The sequence below is a fragment of the Toxotes jaculatrix genome, chromosome 21, assembly GCF_017976425.1.
Source record: "Toxotes jaculatrix isolate fToxJac2 chromosome 21, fToxJac2.pri, whole genome shotgun sequence".
NCBI classification, from domain to species: domain Eukaryota; kingdom Metazoa; phylum Chordata; class Actinopteri; family Toxotidae; genus Toxotes; species Toxotes jaculatrix.
The window spans coordinates 11,164,904-11,180,271 of NC_054414.1; the positions used below are offsets into that span (position 1 = coordinate 11,164,904).

General features: G+C 41.1%; 1 protein-coding gene across 2 annotated transcripts in view; it reads right to left on the reverse strand.

Moving 5' to 3' along the window:
• svild (supervillin d) overlaps nucleotides 1-15,368 on the reverse strand; it is a 39,235-nt gene that overhangs the window by 12,618 nt on the left and 11,249 nt on the right. For both annotated transcript variants that reach the window (XM_041066898.1, XM_041066897.1), the window contains exons 2-8: nucleotides 14,717-15,228; nucleotides 10,505-10,539; nucleotides 7,770-7,831; nucleotides 5,245-5,342; nucleotides 4,555-4,636; nucleotides 3,039-3,577; nucleotides 2,655-2,787 (exon numbers count right to left, since the gene is read on the reverse strand). In XM_041066898.1, the coding sequence (XP_040922832.1) occupies nucleotides 2,655-2,787; nucleotides 3,039-3,577; nucleotides 4,555-4,636; nucleotides 5,245-5,342; nucleotides 7,770-7,831; nucleotides 10,505-10,539; nucleotides 14,717-15,105 (1,338 nt within the window). In that variant the 5' untranslated portion in view covers nucleotides 15,106-15,228. The remainder of the gene's footprint in view (nucleotides 1-2,654; nucleotides 2,788-3,038; nucleotides 3,578-4,554; nucleotides 4,637-5,244; nucleotides 5,343-7,769; nucleotides 7,832-10,504; nucleotides 10,540-14,716; nucleotides 15,229-15,368) is intronic.

A 15,368-nucleotide genomic window follows, 5' to 3' on the forward strand; every position in this document is an offset into this window, starting at 1 on the left:
CACACTCACCTGAAGGGACAGGGAAAGGCTGACAAGCAGGTGTCAAAGTCAAAAAAGTGGTAGAGTCCACAGGTGAGGACAGAGGGAACTGGAGGAAAGGGAAAACAGAGGAGGAATAGTAGGAAGAGAAGAGGAAAGGAACATTATCTGAGGAGAATGAAGGAGAAAAAGCATAGCAGGGCAACATTAGGCTGAAGCAGCTGGAGCGAGCGGGTTTTAGCATGGAAGACTAAAGACCAGACATGGGTCATTTAAAGCCTGGCATAAGGTTTGGGAAAATGGGAACGAAAGGAAGAAGGAAACAGACTGTTTATAACAATGCATGAGGGGAAATCAAACACCATAAACTGAAAGCAACGCATATGTAAATCATTCTGGCCAGTGACAGTATGAAGCTAGTTTCATGATTTAGTTGGAATCAAGTGAAAATGTCTCACCCCATTGGTGCATTTAATGGCAAAAACATGGTTCCCTTCAGTACGTTAACTTTCCATGGATGATATTGTGATTATGCCTATTTTCAAACCTATTTTAACACACTCATAGTGTATTGGAGATAATCAACTCATCTTTATTTGATTATCTCTAATCCATTTTCTGGGAATCAACACACTAAGGACAACATTTCCAACCGAGTCTTAATGGAGTGAAGTTTCAGTGGGGGAGCTGCAGCGTCAGTGTTCTGACTTGTGGAGAGATGTCAGACTAGTCCTTCAATGACTCATTGCTGGAATACAAAACCTAGACATTTAGCAAATCCTGGAGGATTTGAAAGAAAACAGTACATTTTTGAATATTTTTCAATGCATGTATGGAATTTGTAAAGGGCGCTTTAAAATGTGTAACTTAATTTGCTGCCAAAACTGAATTTATCTTGACAAAGCAGCAGTTTCTTTATTAATGATCAACTCATGACAGATAACAGTTAACGTAACTTATGATTAACAATCATTGTCCAAGACACGACAGAGCCTCTTTAAATTCAATTTACAACAAGGCCTCACTTTACAACACAACCATGGCATACAGGACAGCTTAGCAGCCTTAACAGGAAACATCTGGAGCTGGTTGGAGATAGCCATGCTGTGTACCATGCATGTTACATTCCCTGGTCTCCCACATATCAACCGAAGAGCAACAACATCTGCTCCGGCTTGGCAATGTATGAGATAAATCGACATGCCTAAACATGAAAACCAAGGCCTTTCCCTCAAGAGAGAAACGGAAATGTAACAAGAATAGTCATGTGCAAGTAAATGCCCCATTCCTAATGCAGAAAGGGCATCAGTGCCAATAATTTAGCCAAACCATGTATTATCTGCATCTCTGATGTGAGTCAGTTTCCCAGAGCTCTACAGTAGCAGCCACAGTGCACAGCGGGTTCCACACCAATTCACAGGCATTAACCTCAGATAGAATTAAAGGAAGAAATCCGCAGACTTTTTGGACACCAGTTTTGTCCTCATCTATGCGTGTAAGTGTTGAGGATGCAGCTTTTTGTGCCATTAATGGAATTACACTAAATTTTGTGGACTTTGTGTTGATTTATCATAATGAAGACAGACCACACAAATGTAAAATGACATCAGTTTTCAGTATTTAGTTGACTGGGGATTTGCTCACATATTTGGCTGTCTGCACTTACTTATAAAGTGGCTTTTCCAGACTAAGAGTGGATTTATTCTAAGGTTAGCTCATCTTTGGATGCAGGATGAACCCAAACCAGAAATCCCCCAAGAGGATCACTGATCTTGACAGACACCAAGCCAAGAGATGCTCTGTGCAAATAAACATGACATCACTTCAGTCCTAGTGTTAGATTGACTATTGTCCATGTGGCACACGTAGGGTTTTTCCTCTGCTGTAGCGTCATTGGTTAGTTGCACTGCGTCCACAGAAAGATTTTTTCATAGTGTAATGTTTTATTTCGACTTGAAAACTCAATAAGGGTGGTCTTTATAGGAGAAGAGCGTGTAGAAACCTGCATGCACATCCTTAGCGTGTATCTATTAAACCCTCTGTGCTGATCTGTGCAAAACCGTGTGACCTGGATGTTTATGTACACTTGTGAGACATGAAAGTGTGTGAAGAGTACAAAGGCTTTTCTTATGTAGAGAACTACTTTTTTAACTTTGAGAAGAGGTGAAGTTTGAGAGTGCAGAAACCAGTAAAGGAAACAAGCATTAGCTTGGAGGGCTTGCAGGTGTTTGGTCATGGTGTAGGATTTTATTTTTACAAGGTGAAGGGGGTGTGTCTCTCTTTGTCTTTGGGAGGCTAGCTAAGCCCTGGATCTCTGGCTTTGGCGTCACCACTCCCAAATCTGCTGCACCCCCCAAGCCCTCCTAACCTCACACCCTCTTGGCAGCAACTCGGGGAAATAAGCTGATTCAGCAGAGGAAGAAATGTGTCCACGGCCAAATTTTTCTTTCCCTGCACACAAAGCTGAGGGGAAACCCGAACATATGGCAGGGTTTAGTCATCAAGGCCAATGTCACTGCATCCACCCCTGCCAAAAAAACACTAGTAGTTGATGTTGCACTGCAACATAACTAGCTTTCATCTTTGAGACATCTAGTGGCCCTGTTATTCATCCCAGCTGACCAAAAACCTAACCCCCGCTACACAAAGGAAAGGTTACGTAAAAATTCACTCACTTTTTTCCTCCAGGCATTTTCAGCACCTTGGAGTTGACTGAAGCGATCAGCCAGCGATGTCTGGATTATATTGGATGACTTGGGCTTTCTCAGTCTATCCTTCTCATCCCCTTCACTCATTAACTCTGACAGTCTGAAAAAGGGAAAAGAGAGGCAGTGTTAAAGCATACTGTATAATGTACCTTTACTATGCAAATCTGAGTATTATAGAAAAGTTGTTCGGTTATTGCACATTACCTAGTCACATGTTCATGGTAATATAAGTTAGAGTACTGTAGTGTACTGTACTGTGTAGAAGGTCTATCACTTTGGAAAGAAAATGTATGCCCCTTTAGGCTTTATAATTTAACATCATTCATGCTGTGTTTGTGTTCATCCAGTGACCTCTGTTTGAGTGACGAGCCCAGACTTCCATCCAAACTGCCCTCCAGCTCCTCGACATCTTCTGACACTGTGGAGGTCCTCTCCAGGCTCTCATCAGGCGAAGGACTTTGCATCTCCTCAAAGCTCCCTCTACTGCTACTGCTGCTGCCCTCCCTCTGTTGTCTGTCGATGCTGAAGCTCCCTCCGTCTGTGATATCTTCAGTTAAAGACTCATCCTCTCTGTCATTTTCCTCAGAGACCTCTTCATTTATTTCCTCCTCCTCCTCCTCCTGCTGCTGCTGCTCCTCCTCGTCTGTCTCCTCTGTCTCTTCCTCGCTCTCAGGGTGGCTGAGGGTGACGCTGCTTTGTCGGGCTGGCGTGCAGTCAGTTGTTGAGCCCTCGCTGTGGTCTGACTCCACACTGGTGGAGCGGCTTTTCTTTAGGATTCCCTTGATGCCGCGAGGCCCTGAGTCTTGGCGCTGCAGCGAGGCAGGCTGGCAGGGAGGAGAGCGAGGGGGAGAGGCGTCTCTGCTCTTGTTGTCAGAGAGGAGACTGGAAGGCTGATGTAGAGAGGGAAACAGAGGAAGTTTTTTTTTTTTTTTATTACCAGCGATTATATTTATAATATCTAGAGAAGCCTATTAAAGTTCCAGTTCCACTTGAAGAAGTGTGCTCTACAGTGCTTGATTATAGCACATAACTCTCTCTGACCATACCAGTATTTTCCAATAGCAACTCCTCTGCAGTTTCCACATAAACATTATAAACCTTGTCTTATTGCTTGTCTTAAAGTCTCCAAGACTGTAATAAGCAAACATGTACACAAACACAGACTCCTGTTCTAACTACTACTATTTGTATTCAGTGAACTGCTGTTATCAAGAGGCTGAGGGTTAGTGGGTCACATGAACAGGACAAGGTGGTTAAAAGGGACATAAAGGTGGGGATAAGCAAATGAAAACAGAAGACAAAGGGATTGACAGGAAACAGGAGTAAGTGAGAATTCTAAGAGTGAAGGGCTGAAACAAAGAGAGATAAACAGCATGTTAAGAAAGACTATAAAAGATTTTTCTATTGTTAACAAATCTGCAAGGCTTGTTTGGGTCATCACGTTTTCAGAAAAAAAAAAACTAATAAAAACATCTATCAAGTACTGTTGCAGTTGTGAGACACAAAGCCTTTTGTAGCCCAAGCAACCACGAAATTAACAGTTCTAATACAAGTTTAAAAATACAGTAAATTGCAAACACGAACACACGTACAAACAGACTCTTTTGTGTGTGTGTGTTCAATACGCAATCGCTCGGATGACACAACAGCAGCTGGAACAACAGCAGACGTCCTACTGACAGGTCAAAGGTTATGAGGGAGTGCTGATTTAGGAGGAGATGAAGGAAGAAGAATACAGTGAGGCCAGCTGGGTGTTAAAGTGCAATGCTAACCAGGTGGTGTGCTTAAATGAAATACAACATGTGCATGGTGTGTGGTATCGAGTTTATGTACACACTTTCAGTACGTGTGAGGAAGAAAAACTGACCTGTGTTTCCTCTGCAGTGGCAGCAGATTCACCTGGGGGCTCTTTGTCTTCCATAGTCTTGACTACATCAGATTTGGGAAGCCTGAAATATCAGCAAAAAAAGACAAAGATGGTGGAAACAACTATTAAATGAAGTGTTTAAATGTTTAAATGTGTGGTTTATTGTATGTAGTGCGATGCAGCTTTGCTGAAAAGGTCAGAGACCTTTCATCTGCCGTTCATCTGCAAATGGTCTCACACACACCCACACACCCACACAGAGTCCAGACTTCTTACTCCAGTGGTTACAGTGCTAAGTACAGTCTGGCTGTCACTGCTGCACGCCAATCTGGTTTGCATCACCATGGCTACCACATTGCCCTGAGTGTTTGTAGGTACATGTGTGTGCAAGAGACAGTGTGGCATTAAAGGCAAGCTCTGCAGGTTTATCTGGTTTATCTCTGCAGCTGTTTGCATCAATGTACAGCCCTTCAATTGCTCTGTAATTACCTCTGCGCTCCTTTCAGTCTGTGTGTGAGTTGGTTTCAAGGTGTTCTATCTCCTTTTGTCATAGTATATGTAATATATTGCAGTCCACAAAATCTTTTACTCGACGGGTGAGAAAAAAAGAAGACTGCAAGGCTTAAATGTTGTTAGTCTAGTAAAATCGTCTGACCATACCGGCAAGAAAATCAATCTGAACCTGCTCACCTGGTAGAAGTTTCCTCCTCGTCACTGCTCATTAGCTGATGCTTTACTCTGTCATCACGACATCGACCACTGCTTCCATCCTCTGTACCTTCCAGGTCCTAGAAGCAGAGAGACCGGTGATGGTTAGGAGCTTGATTTTCAAGAAATACTGCTGAAGACCTACACCAGCTGTAAAAAAACTAATCTTGATAAGGGAAGTCAATGAATGAATAAGGCTCCACCCCTCCACTTGAGCAAAGCAGGCAAGCCTACAAATGCTCCAGCTGAGTTGCTCAGAGGTCAGAGCTGTAGTGTGTGAGTGACTGTGGAGCAAGTATGAGAAGTCTACCCACCTTGAGAAAAAACCTAAAATGGACACAGATGAGTAGAGTACTGCATTTTCCATTGAAGCAAAGTCTCCTTAAGGGAAGCATTATGGTTTATTTTTATTTTTTTACCCCCTCTAAGGTTAAATATTACTACAGTGGGCCCACGGTCTGACTCACTGTCCATTTTAAGATCAAAGGAGTAGATACAGTTGATGATGTTATTACTCTCTGATATCTGTACTGGCCATTTACGATAAAACACTGAGTGATAAATGCTAATGAACACTACCTCAAAATGATTTTCTTTGTTCAACCCTGCAGAAACCAAGTTAAATTTAAGACTTTTTATGACCTTTTTAATACCACATAGAATTAAATCTAGAACCTGTTTGAAAGTCTGATGAAAGTAATAATGAAAAACCAGTAGAGATGATATGGCCCATAAATATTTATTACTGCATCACATTTTTCAGAACTTAACAGTGTATAACAAAAATTCCTTAAGATATAATAAAATTAATTTCATAAGAGGAGAAGAATTCAAATGTCGCACTTTCTCTCTACCCACTTTTTTTTAGGTCTACAAGTAGTTAGAGACTTTTTAAAACCTGCATACAGTGTGAACTATGCAGCTGTGAGAGAGCTTTGTCAGTAAACACTTTACTACGGCCCTGGAGAGACCTGGTGACGATAAGTGGATCTCCAGCTGTGTGGAAAGCAACAGAAATCAAATGCTGTTTTTTCACAAGATTACATACCAAAGCTTACAGAATCAGAGGCCACTTACAAACTAACTGATGCTCAAAGATTATAAAGAAAGTACTTATTTTCCACCCAGCATGAATAGATTCCTGTCTGTAAAACAGGTTTTTATATAGTTAGGAAATTTAGTCAAGAAATTCAAAATATAAATGAGCTGTATCTTTCTCCAGAAGTCTCCATGTACACATTTTATTGCCTCCATTCATGCTGGAAAGCAGACATACTATAACCTCACTCCTAACCCCGTCTCTCCTGCTGGAGACACTGACTCACTGGCTTTCAACACAGAGTGTGAAGGAGAAATAGGTGATAAGGGAAAAGTGAAGACAGCGAAGGACTATCTGTCACTACTGATGACTTTCAAGTGAGACACCTTAAAATAACAGAGATGTAGGACAGAACAAAGGATGGGGGGGCAGAGAGAGAAGGAATGATGAAAGAAAAGAAGAAGAAGAAATGAAAAAAATAAAAATGTAAGTGTGATTTTAAGATAGCCTCTTTGTGGGAGCCTGTTTTCCCAGCAGGTTTTTGGTTGGAGTGACTTTCTGCCATCTGGGTTCACTTGGCCAACCTTGGCACTGTTCCTGGTCTATGAAGGCCAAGTTAGAACAGCTATTTACATCCAATATCATGAAACTTAACTACATCTGAAACCCAAGCAGCCTGGGAAAGCCTGATACTCAGTTCATTTTTAAGCACACGTGTAGATCTCCCATGGGATTGGGGCCATTGTCAAATTTTTGTTTCTGAGTGCATCTTTAGGCTCTCTCGACTTTTCTTCCCACCGCTGCTTTGAGACCTCCACAGACTGTGTGTGCTGAAGTCATGACTTTGGCCAAGCGTGCATCCAGGTGCAGGACAGCTCAGTGCTGTATGGAACAGCTCAGTGCTGTATGGAACAGCTCAATTTGTTATTAATGGAGCAAGCTTCCAGAGGGGGCGGGGGGCGGCTGAAGCACAGACCAGCTGCACTGGAAAGGGCTGTGACTAAATCAGCAAGGGAAATGAAAAGAATTAACCGTAGACTGGTTGTAAACCATAGATATAGCATCTGTGACATCATTCATAAGTTCAGACATTGATGTTTTGAAGCTTGGATTTGGTTAACTGTGTGCTGTCATCTTGGCAATTTTGGTAGGTATGAATTTTTTTTTAAAAAGGGAGATTTATAGAGCTGAGGTGGAAAGAGCAAGTAGCTGAGACGTGTAAATCAGGAAAACATGCTGCAAATGGCCAAAGCTTCTATGAGAATTCGGAAAATGTAAGTGCACTTTGGAGCTGTGGTCATTTAAACTTAAGCAGTTAATCAAAGTTTAGTTGGTACATACAACCTACAAATGGCTTGACACAATTAAATTAAATTGTGTTACACACACAGATACACACTCGCAATCAATCACACGATACACAACATTTGGATAAAGGGAGATAGAAGGCAAACCTAAAATACCATACCTTAAAAAGAGACATTTTGGAAGTAACAGACTTCTTGGATGAGTCCTCAGGCGTCTCATCAACTGAAAAGAACAAACGCACACAAAGTTGACTATGTACGCAACAGTAAGAAGGCATTTGTTTAACTAGTGCAAAGAGTCGCTTTCTTACAGTGGAGCCACACATGATCAGGCAAAGTGTCAAATTAGAAGGATGGTTTAAGATGGACGGTGTGTGTTTGGTATCCACAACATGAAGCATTGTTGATGATCTGTCGCTAGCTTTTCGTTAAACAGAGAATACAATCGCATGCAAAGACACTTGAACAAAGGTTGATTTAACAGGTAATTCAGTGCGTGTACTCAAAGGGGCAATGAGCTGCATACACACGAGCACACACATCACAGTCTTTTCAGGGTCAAGTGGGCGTCTTCCTCACTGGAGAAAACAGCTTGAAAAATGCAGACAGGAAAACTGACAGGATATAATCTTATTGGCCTCACCCATGCTGTTAAGGTGTCTATGGATCGGAAAAGGAAATGAAAAGACTGATACGTGCACTGGCCTCAGGCTGACCACTGAATTCAGTGTCTATCTGTGACTTAAGAGAGTGATAGCAAGATCTTTGACATTTTAAGGGGAGGAATACATTTAATTTGTGTTTGGGCTTGTGTGCAACAGAGAGAGAGAGAGAGAGTAATATCTCATGTGAGTCTAATCAAAAACAGCCCTGAGCATAGTATAATCTTCTAATCCGAACAAAAGGAAACTATTAAATTTAATTGTATTCCAAAACAACACAAATTTCTTAAGTCAGCACCCTCAATCCCATACGCCCCCTCTAAATCTGTTTTTATTGCCTCGACAATGTAACAGTTCAAGCCAAAGTGGTCCCCCTCTCCAACGAAAACAAAGGAACAAACAAATCCAAATAATGTCATGTCTCTGACAAACTCCCCTTTTCCAGTGGAAAAAAACTGTTCAGATGAGGCCTAATACTCTAGTTATGATTTATGTTTCCAAGCTCCCCTGCTGTCCAGAACTTGGCATGATTTACTTCAGATGATGAAACATTAAGCACTGCAGAATGCTGATTCCACTCAGACTGTACTCCTTTAGTTTTGACTCCAGTCCAATCTTTTTACCTCATCATCCATCTGACATCCAAGTGAGTGAGAGAGAGAAAAAAAGAGACAAACTCAAGAGATGGAAAAAAAACTCCACTTAAGTTTACTGACTCTTCCATAAGTGGTTTCATCCATCCCACAAGACTGCTAAGCTATAGCTGCTTAATGGATGGGCATTTGACCTCATAATGGCCATCAGAGTCTACACATGAATATATGATGAAACAATGTAGAGTCTATCCAATCTTCAAAATATGTTTTAGAGGAGTGTTTGCTTTTAATGAACACAATGTACCTGTAGTAGATACACTCACATATCATGTGTACCATACTGTATATGTATGTATGTATATATGGCTGGGTTGTGGGATAGCTGAAGGGCCCGGGGGAACCCTTGATGCCACAATACAAGAGGCGTTCTGGCTCAGAGCACTGACTCCTCTGCCAGCCTGGACAGGAAGCTCCATCAGCCCTGTGAATACACTGCTGAAACTCTCACACCCTGTGGCTCTCTCACACACATATCTCAATTAAACATGAACACCGCTGAACACATTCAGTTAGGAAACAAATACAGTAACGCAATGTCCTGTTTGTATGTGGCAAAAAAACGGCTTGAAGACAAAAGTGAGCACAATAAGTCTTCAAGCCGTTTTAAATTTTATCTAAGAACATTCTACATTCTACAATCTAAGAACAACGTACAATTTTAATCAATAATTATGAAAGCTCTTAGATTAGAAAACTAGCCTCTAATAACCTCAACATAATGACTTACATAGCTTATAATCTTATCATTCGTTTTAGTTCCTTTTAGTTCAGTTTTGATAAAATGACTTGTTCAACCAGACTTTGTGATTAACTTAAAAGGTAGAAACAATTGTTTACATAGTTGTGCAAGTAAAAAATTGATGCACGACACTGCTCTGTCACTATCTTCTGCAATCTAGAACACAGACGGATCAATTACGCAAGCAGAGAAACACGTATGGGCAGGTAAACCAGCCAGTGGGTAAAAAGGCAGGAAGCCACTGATGCAGACAGGCATGCGGCACACAAACAGGCTGACAGACCGACAGGCAGACTATCGGGCTGTGGGCTCAGGTGGCTGAATGTGAGTGAGGATAGCAGCCAGCGGCCCGCGTGTAAACTTAGCGATTTTCTTCTCTCTATAGCAGCAGGCTCTAAAATAAATTCAGAAATGCTAGCTGGCTGAAAGAAGCTTCCAGTGTAATTGCATATGATCAAACATTTGCAGAGAAAGACACACAAGTGAAAGCGCACGCCCACAAAGTCACGGTCTTTGAACAAAAACTCCGCAGACACGTGCCGAACATTATCTCCCTCATTTTTTGAAAAAGGAAACCATTGCTGGAGGCACAGCATTCACTCTGAATTAGAGAGCGAACAAAACGAAGCTAAGTACATCAGCAGATCTGTTTTCTTTCACTCATCCTTGGTGGCAGAATATTAAAAATCTATAAACCGGGTAGGTGATCTGACATCAGCAATGAGCTTGGTGTTCCTTTAACGCTGAGTAACAGAGATCATTTTAATGAGTTAAGGGATAAAGCAGCCTGTGGAACAATACAGCATGTGAGTGCGGTGAAAGTGGAGGGCTCGTCTTACCCTTTGGTTCCTTGGTGTCATCTGTTTCCAGCAGTCTATGAGAGAGAGAGAGAGAGAGAGAGAGAGAGAGAGAGAGAGAGAGAGAGAGAGAGAGAGAGAGAGAGAGAGAGAGAGAGAGAGAGAGAGAGAGAGGGAAACAAATGAGGTCACTTGCTAACATACTGAAGTGATGACAGGATAACATGGCTGTTACAATTGATGAAATTATACAGAAAAATTAGTATATATCTTACTTACACAGCTATAACCCAAAAATGCACACTTAAAATGCTGCAATATAAACCAAACTAACAGACCTGCAGACACTTATTCGCCCTTGTATGATATGTATCCCACAGCATTTACTCACGCTCCTCTGCCAGTCCCATGTTGGCAATGACAGAGCAGCACTGCCTGTGTAGCATGTGGCCATTCATCTCTAAGTAATGGGCGTTAAATATGGATGGGGACAGCAGCTGCCTGTGGGGCAGCAGTGGTGATGTAACAGGAGAGGGGGGAGAGGACTGCTTTAAACACAAAAGAGAATCGTGGTGGACATCTGGAAGGGGTCAAGGGTTACTGAAGAAGGGGAGATAGCCCCAAGCTCATCTCCACAATCGAAACCTGGACCAATCCAGGCTTTTTTTAAAGTCACTGGTATTGGTTAAATAAAGCTCGGTCCATTTCATATGCTTTGTTTACTTCAAGTGCATCCCATTGTGCTCCATGAAAAAGACTGCATTTTTATACAGCTGTCAAACTTATCAAATAAATGTTTTAATAGTTTTAAAGTAGGAATACTGTATGCTTAGTATGATCTATGTTATACAGGTAAAAACAAAAATATAATTAAATATTGAACCTAACTCAGCACCGTCTAACTTTTCCTTGAGTCCCCAAAACATAGATGAAAAGTAATTTTTACAGCAGTATATTATTATGACTAATTTTGGGCTTGGGTTTGGCCACCGCAGACAGTTTTGTCAGTTTTTGGCAGGCAGCTTTGTGATACTGTGGGAAATCAGAATATGCCAGACCAAAGTATTTATGGTGTGTGGATATGGTGTAGTTGGAGATGGGAAATGTGATGGCAAGACAAATTGATGTAGGTGTAAAAATAATGTCAGTGATTAAATACACAAAAATCTGTGGCTGTGTGGCTGTGACTTCTGCCACATGGCTAAAAGAACTGCAGTATGTAACATTACCCATTTAAGGCTACAGGAACGTCTGGTTGCAAACCAGACTGTTGGAGGTTGCAGATCTCTGTGACTGATGCCTCCTAGTTCTCAAATGCTCTACTCTACAACTGCAGGGCTCAGTGACACTTCATCAACCCCACCCGCAATTTGCCTGCTGGCTGACAGAGCGGGGCCGCACACGTCTGTCCTGTGCTCCCCTATAAACTAACCAGACAAGAAGAGCAGAGTACGTAAGTACAGAGAGAGGACGAGTAGAAAAAAAGCAATACGGACAGAGTAATGGGGGAAGTTGAGGAGAGAAAAGTTTAAAGACATTCAAATTAAGGCAGGCCAGTTATTAACCACACATTACTGTAAACTTCCTCACTGTTGTTCTATTAAATTATGCCATACACACAAAGAATTGAGTGAGGCTGTGAAACAGGGAAAGAGAGAGAGGGTGAAGAAAGATATAGTGCATATAATCATGACATGGTTAAAAGATTTAAATCTTGTCGTCTCTCATTTGTGTGCTTAACTGTTGGAAAGCTTGGCCCTTCATATGGATGGTGCTGGTTCAGTCATGTAAACAATAACTAACCCAAGTCCCATCCAGTCTTATTCATAGTCCAAGGAGTTTGACTAACCCTTATGTGCCAGTAGCACAATTACTGATGTGTACTACACAGGCTTATTAACATACAGAATATCTAATCCAAAACTGTAAAATATACCACTCACACTTGTGGAGGAAATTTCTTGAATTTTCTATAAATAAATAAAATCTATAAATCAACTTGTTTAGATAAAGAATCACATTTTTGTACAAACAGGTCACTTATGTGCACACTATGGTTCAGGTGCTAACATGTTTACTTTGAGAGAGACAAAATTACATTTACATGAACAGATAAGTTAGGTTGGTGGGACAGTACAGAGCCTGTGTTTTCTTAAATTACAAAGGGTGAATTTTAATAAGTTAGCTGTAAATGTCAAAAAGCCGTGTTGTGGAATGTCACCCTTCAACTGTAACTTCACATGGGAAGGATTCCTGTCTGTCTCAGATAAATCTGTTGACAGAAAGCTTTCATTATCACTGGGACAGCTGAGTTCCAGCTTCCTTCATGCTATTTCTGTAACAGACAGAACACGAACATGTTGCCTAAGAAGATTCAGTGAATATTTGTGAAGTGCATGCAAGTCAACCAGGAATCTGGTATATACTTTATTAAAATACAATTCAGAATGGTCCTTAAGGATATGTTGAAAGAACACAGAGAAGTCTAAAACTGAAGGTGAAAGCATAATATACAAATAACCCCTTCTAAGTGGAGGATCAGCTGAAAAGTTTTTGACTGATAACAGATTCTATACATCTCTTCTTTATAATGCTGTATAAGTGCGCCTGCACACAAGACTGCACAGCTGGACTTTGACACGCAGCAAGCGTCAAAACAAAACTGACGAGATTAGTAGCTAACGTGACAGGCATGCAAGACAAACACGTCAACCCGTCTTTGTGTTCTCTGTAATTAAAAATGCAGTCCATATCTTTGTGTGTGACGTTACTCTGTATTCTTTCTGCTGTGGTAAGCTGACGCAGTAAGAAAACAGCTCCTTTCACATTGCACAATGTGCAAAACACAATTCTATTTAAATTCATTTCCATAAAGAAGCGCAAACCTGATGCTTTAAAAGATATTTAATGATTGATTTCAATACAAATTTTGAACTTAACCCTGTGAGACCTGAACTATGAAAGAATGGTCAGAAAATTCTAATTTTTCAAATATGAACTCTTTATTTGTCCCTTTGACAAAATGTAAAAAAAAAAAATTAAAAAAAAAAAATTCTAAGTATATTTTTTGTTTGTATCACACATGTCAAAACATTTAGAAAAGTGAGGAGTGTCTACCAGGAGTCAGTATACGAGCATAAGAGTTCATCTAAAAGGGTTAAATGCAAAGTTTATGCTTGATGGTGATGCAATGAGTCCCAGAAATGTGGGTATCATATATGATACGTACGGGCTCACAGGGTTAAACACATTCTGACACAAGCAGCATTCTGACACACTTGATAGCTGAGATCTGATGAAACTTGTCATGCTGTGAGTACTGCATTTCTTTTGAAATTCTATTACAACACAAGACACGTCTTTCCCAATCTTATTAAGTAATTGGTCTATAATGTCTAACAAGCTGTCAATCACAAATATCTAGATCTTGCTTCATTAAATGCAGGGATTGAGAACTTGGCAGAGCTCAATTTCCCAACCCCCGCAAGCCCCAAACTCTGAAATTATCTTAAAACCCTGTCTTGTCCATCTAAGTTCTTCTCTCTACCGTCATTCCCTCAGGCTGTTTTTCAAGAGCAGACAAGCCTGGCTATGTGCACACAGCAGAATACCCAGCTTGATTACACCTCAAACATCCCCAGACCCACGACTGGACATGTTTTACTCCATCTATGTACAGTTCTCAGAAGAGCATTCCTGGCAACCAATGAGAAAACTCCCAAAGTTTTTCAAGTCATCCTGACAAGAGCAGTTTGTTACAGCTGTGTTAAATGTGTGAGATCCCTCATATGACTATAAAACGAACCAAAACAAGTAGCCTGCCTGTCATCACTGGAAAGCGTACCATGGCAAAATAAATGTGGCAGTTCTCTGCTTTGTACACATGGCCAATTTTGGAAATGCTAGCAGACGTGTTTATTTCAAACAGAAGATAGCACAAAGTGTTCTCCAAATGTTAAGACATGTTGCCTCCTCGTCACTCATTAGGAGCCAGCACGCCGTTTTACAGTAATCTAATAGATGTCTTCAATAGATAAAGTGCAAAAGTTCTCTAGATCAAGGAACAGCTAAAAAAAGAGCTACCGTACTGAATTCCAATGCAATTTGTGAGGATGTGACCATTATGCTTCAAGTTTCAGCAAATTGACTTGTAAGTCATGTGGGTATAGACTGCATAGCTATTCAGTTAAAACTGAACAATGGGCAGGAGGAGTGTGCTTTTGTTTAAACTTGTGGCAGTGTGAATAAACTCACCTGAAATGAGAGGACATCTTTATGGAGGAGACAGCTTCTGATTTACAGGATGAAACTGTGTCTGTTTCAAGGTGAGTGGCAGCCTCTTTTTCCTGGGCAGGCTCATCCTCGGTGTGCTCCACAGGTTCTACTACTTTGTTTCTGAGGCCCCTCCTGCTATATGTTGGTTCTGATCCATTATCTTCACATTTTTCTTTTTCCTTGGTTGCTGAAGATACGGTTCTGGATGTGTCGCCAACTTTCCTGTCCCTACGGACATATTTGGAGGTGAAGTCTTCTGTGTTGCCATAGCGCTCGGCAAGCTCCCTTCTCCTTTCTGCTTTGTAACGAGCAATTCGCTCAGCCTTGGTCTCTGGAGCCGAGCTCTGTAAGGTGTCCACTCCATCCATTATGCAGTTCAATGCAGTTTAAGTGATAAGACTGAAATTTGCTTCTACAGCTGGTACAGTGTCCAACTCTCTTGTTGATCTCCGCTGACAGCAATGTCTCACTCCATCAAAATCATCCCAGTGCTGCAAGCAAGAAAGGAAGACATTATTACTGCGTTATGATTGTAAGAGTACAATTTCAGAAGACTGGCTCCTAAAACTGTGTAAAACCAGATGTATCAAGACACAGACTTCTCCAACTTTCGTAGGAAACTGGCTTAACT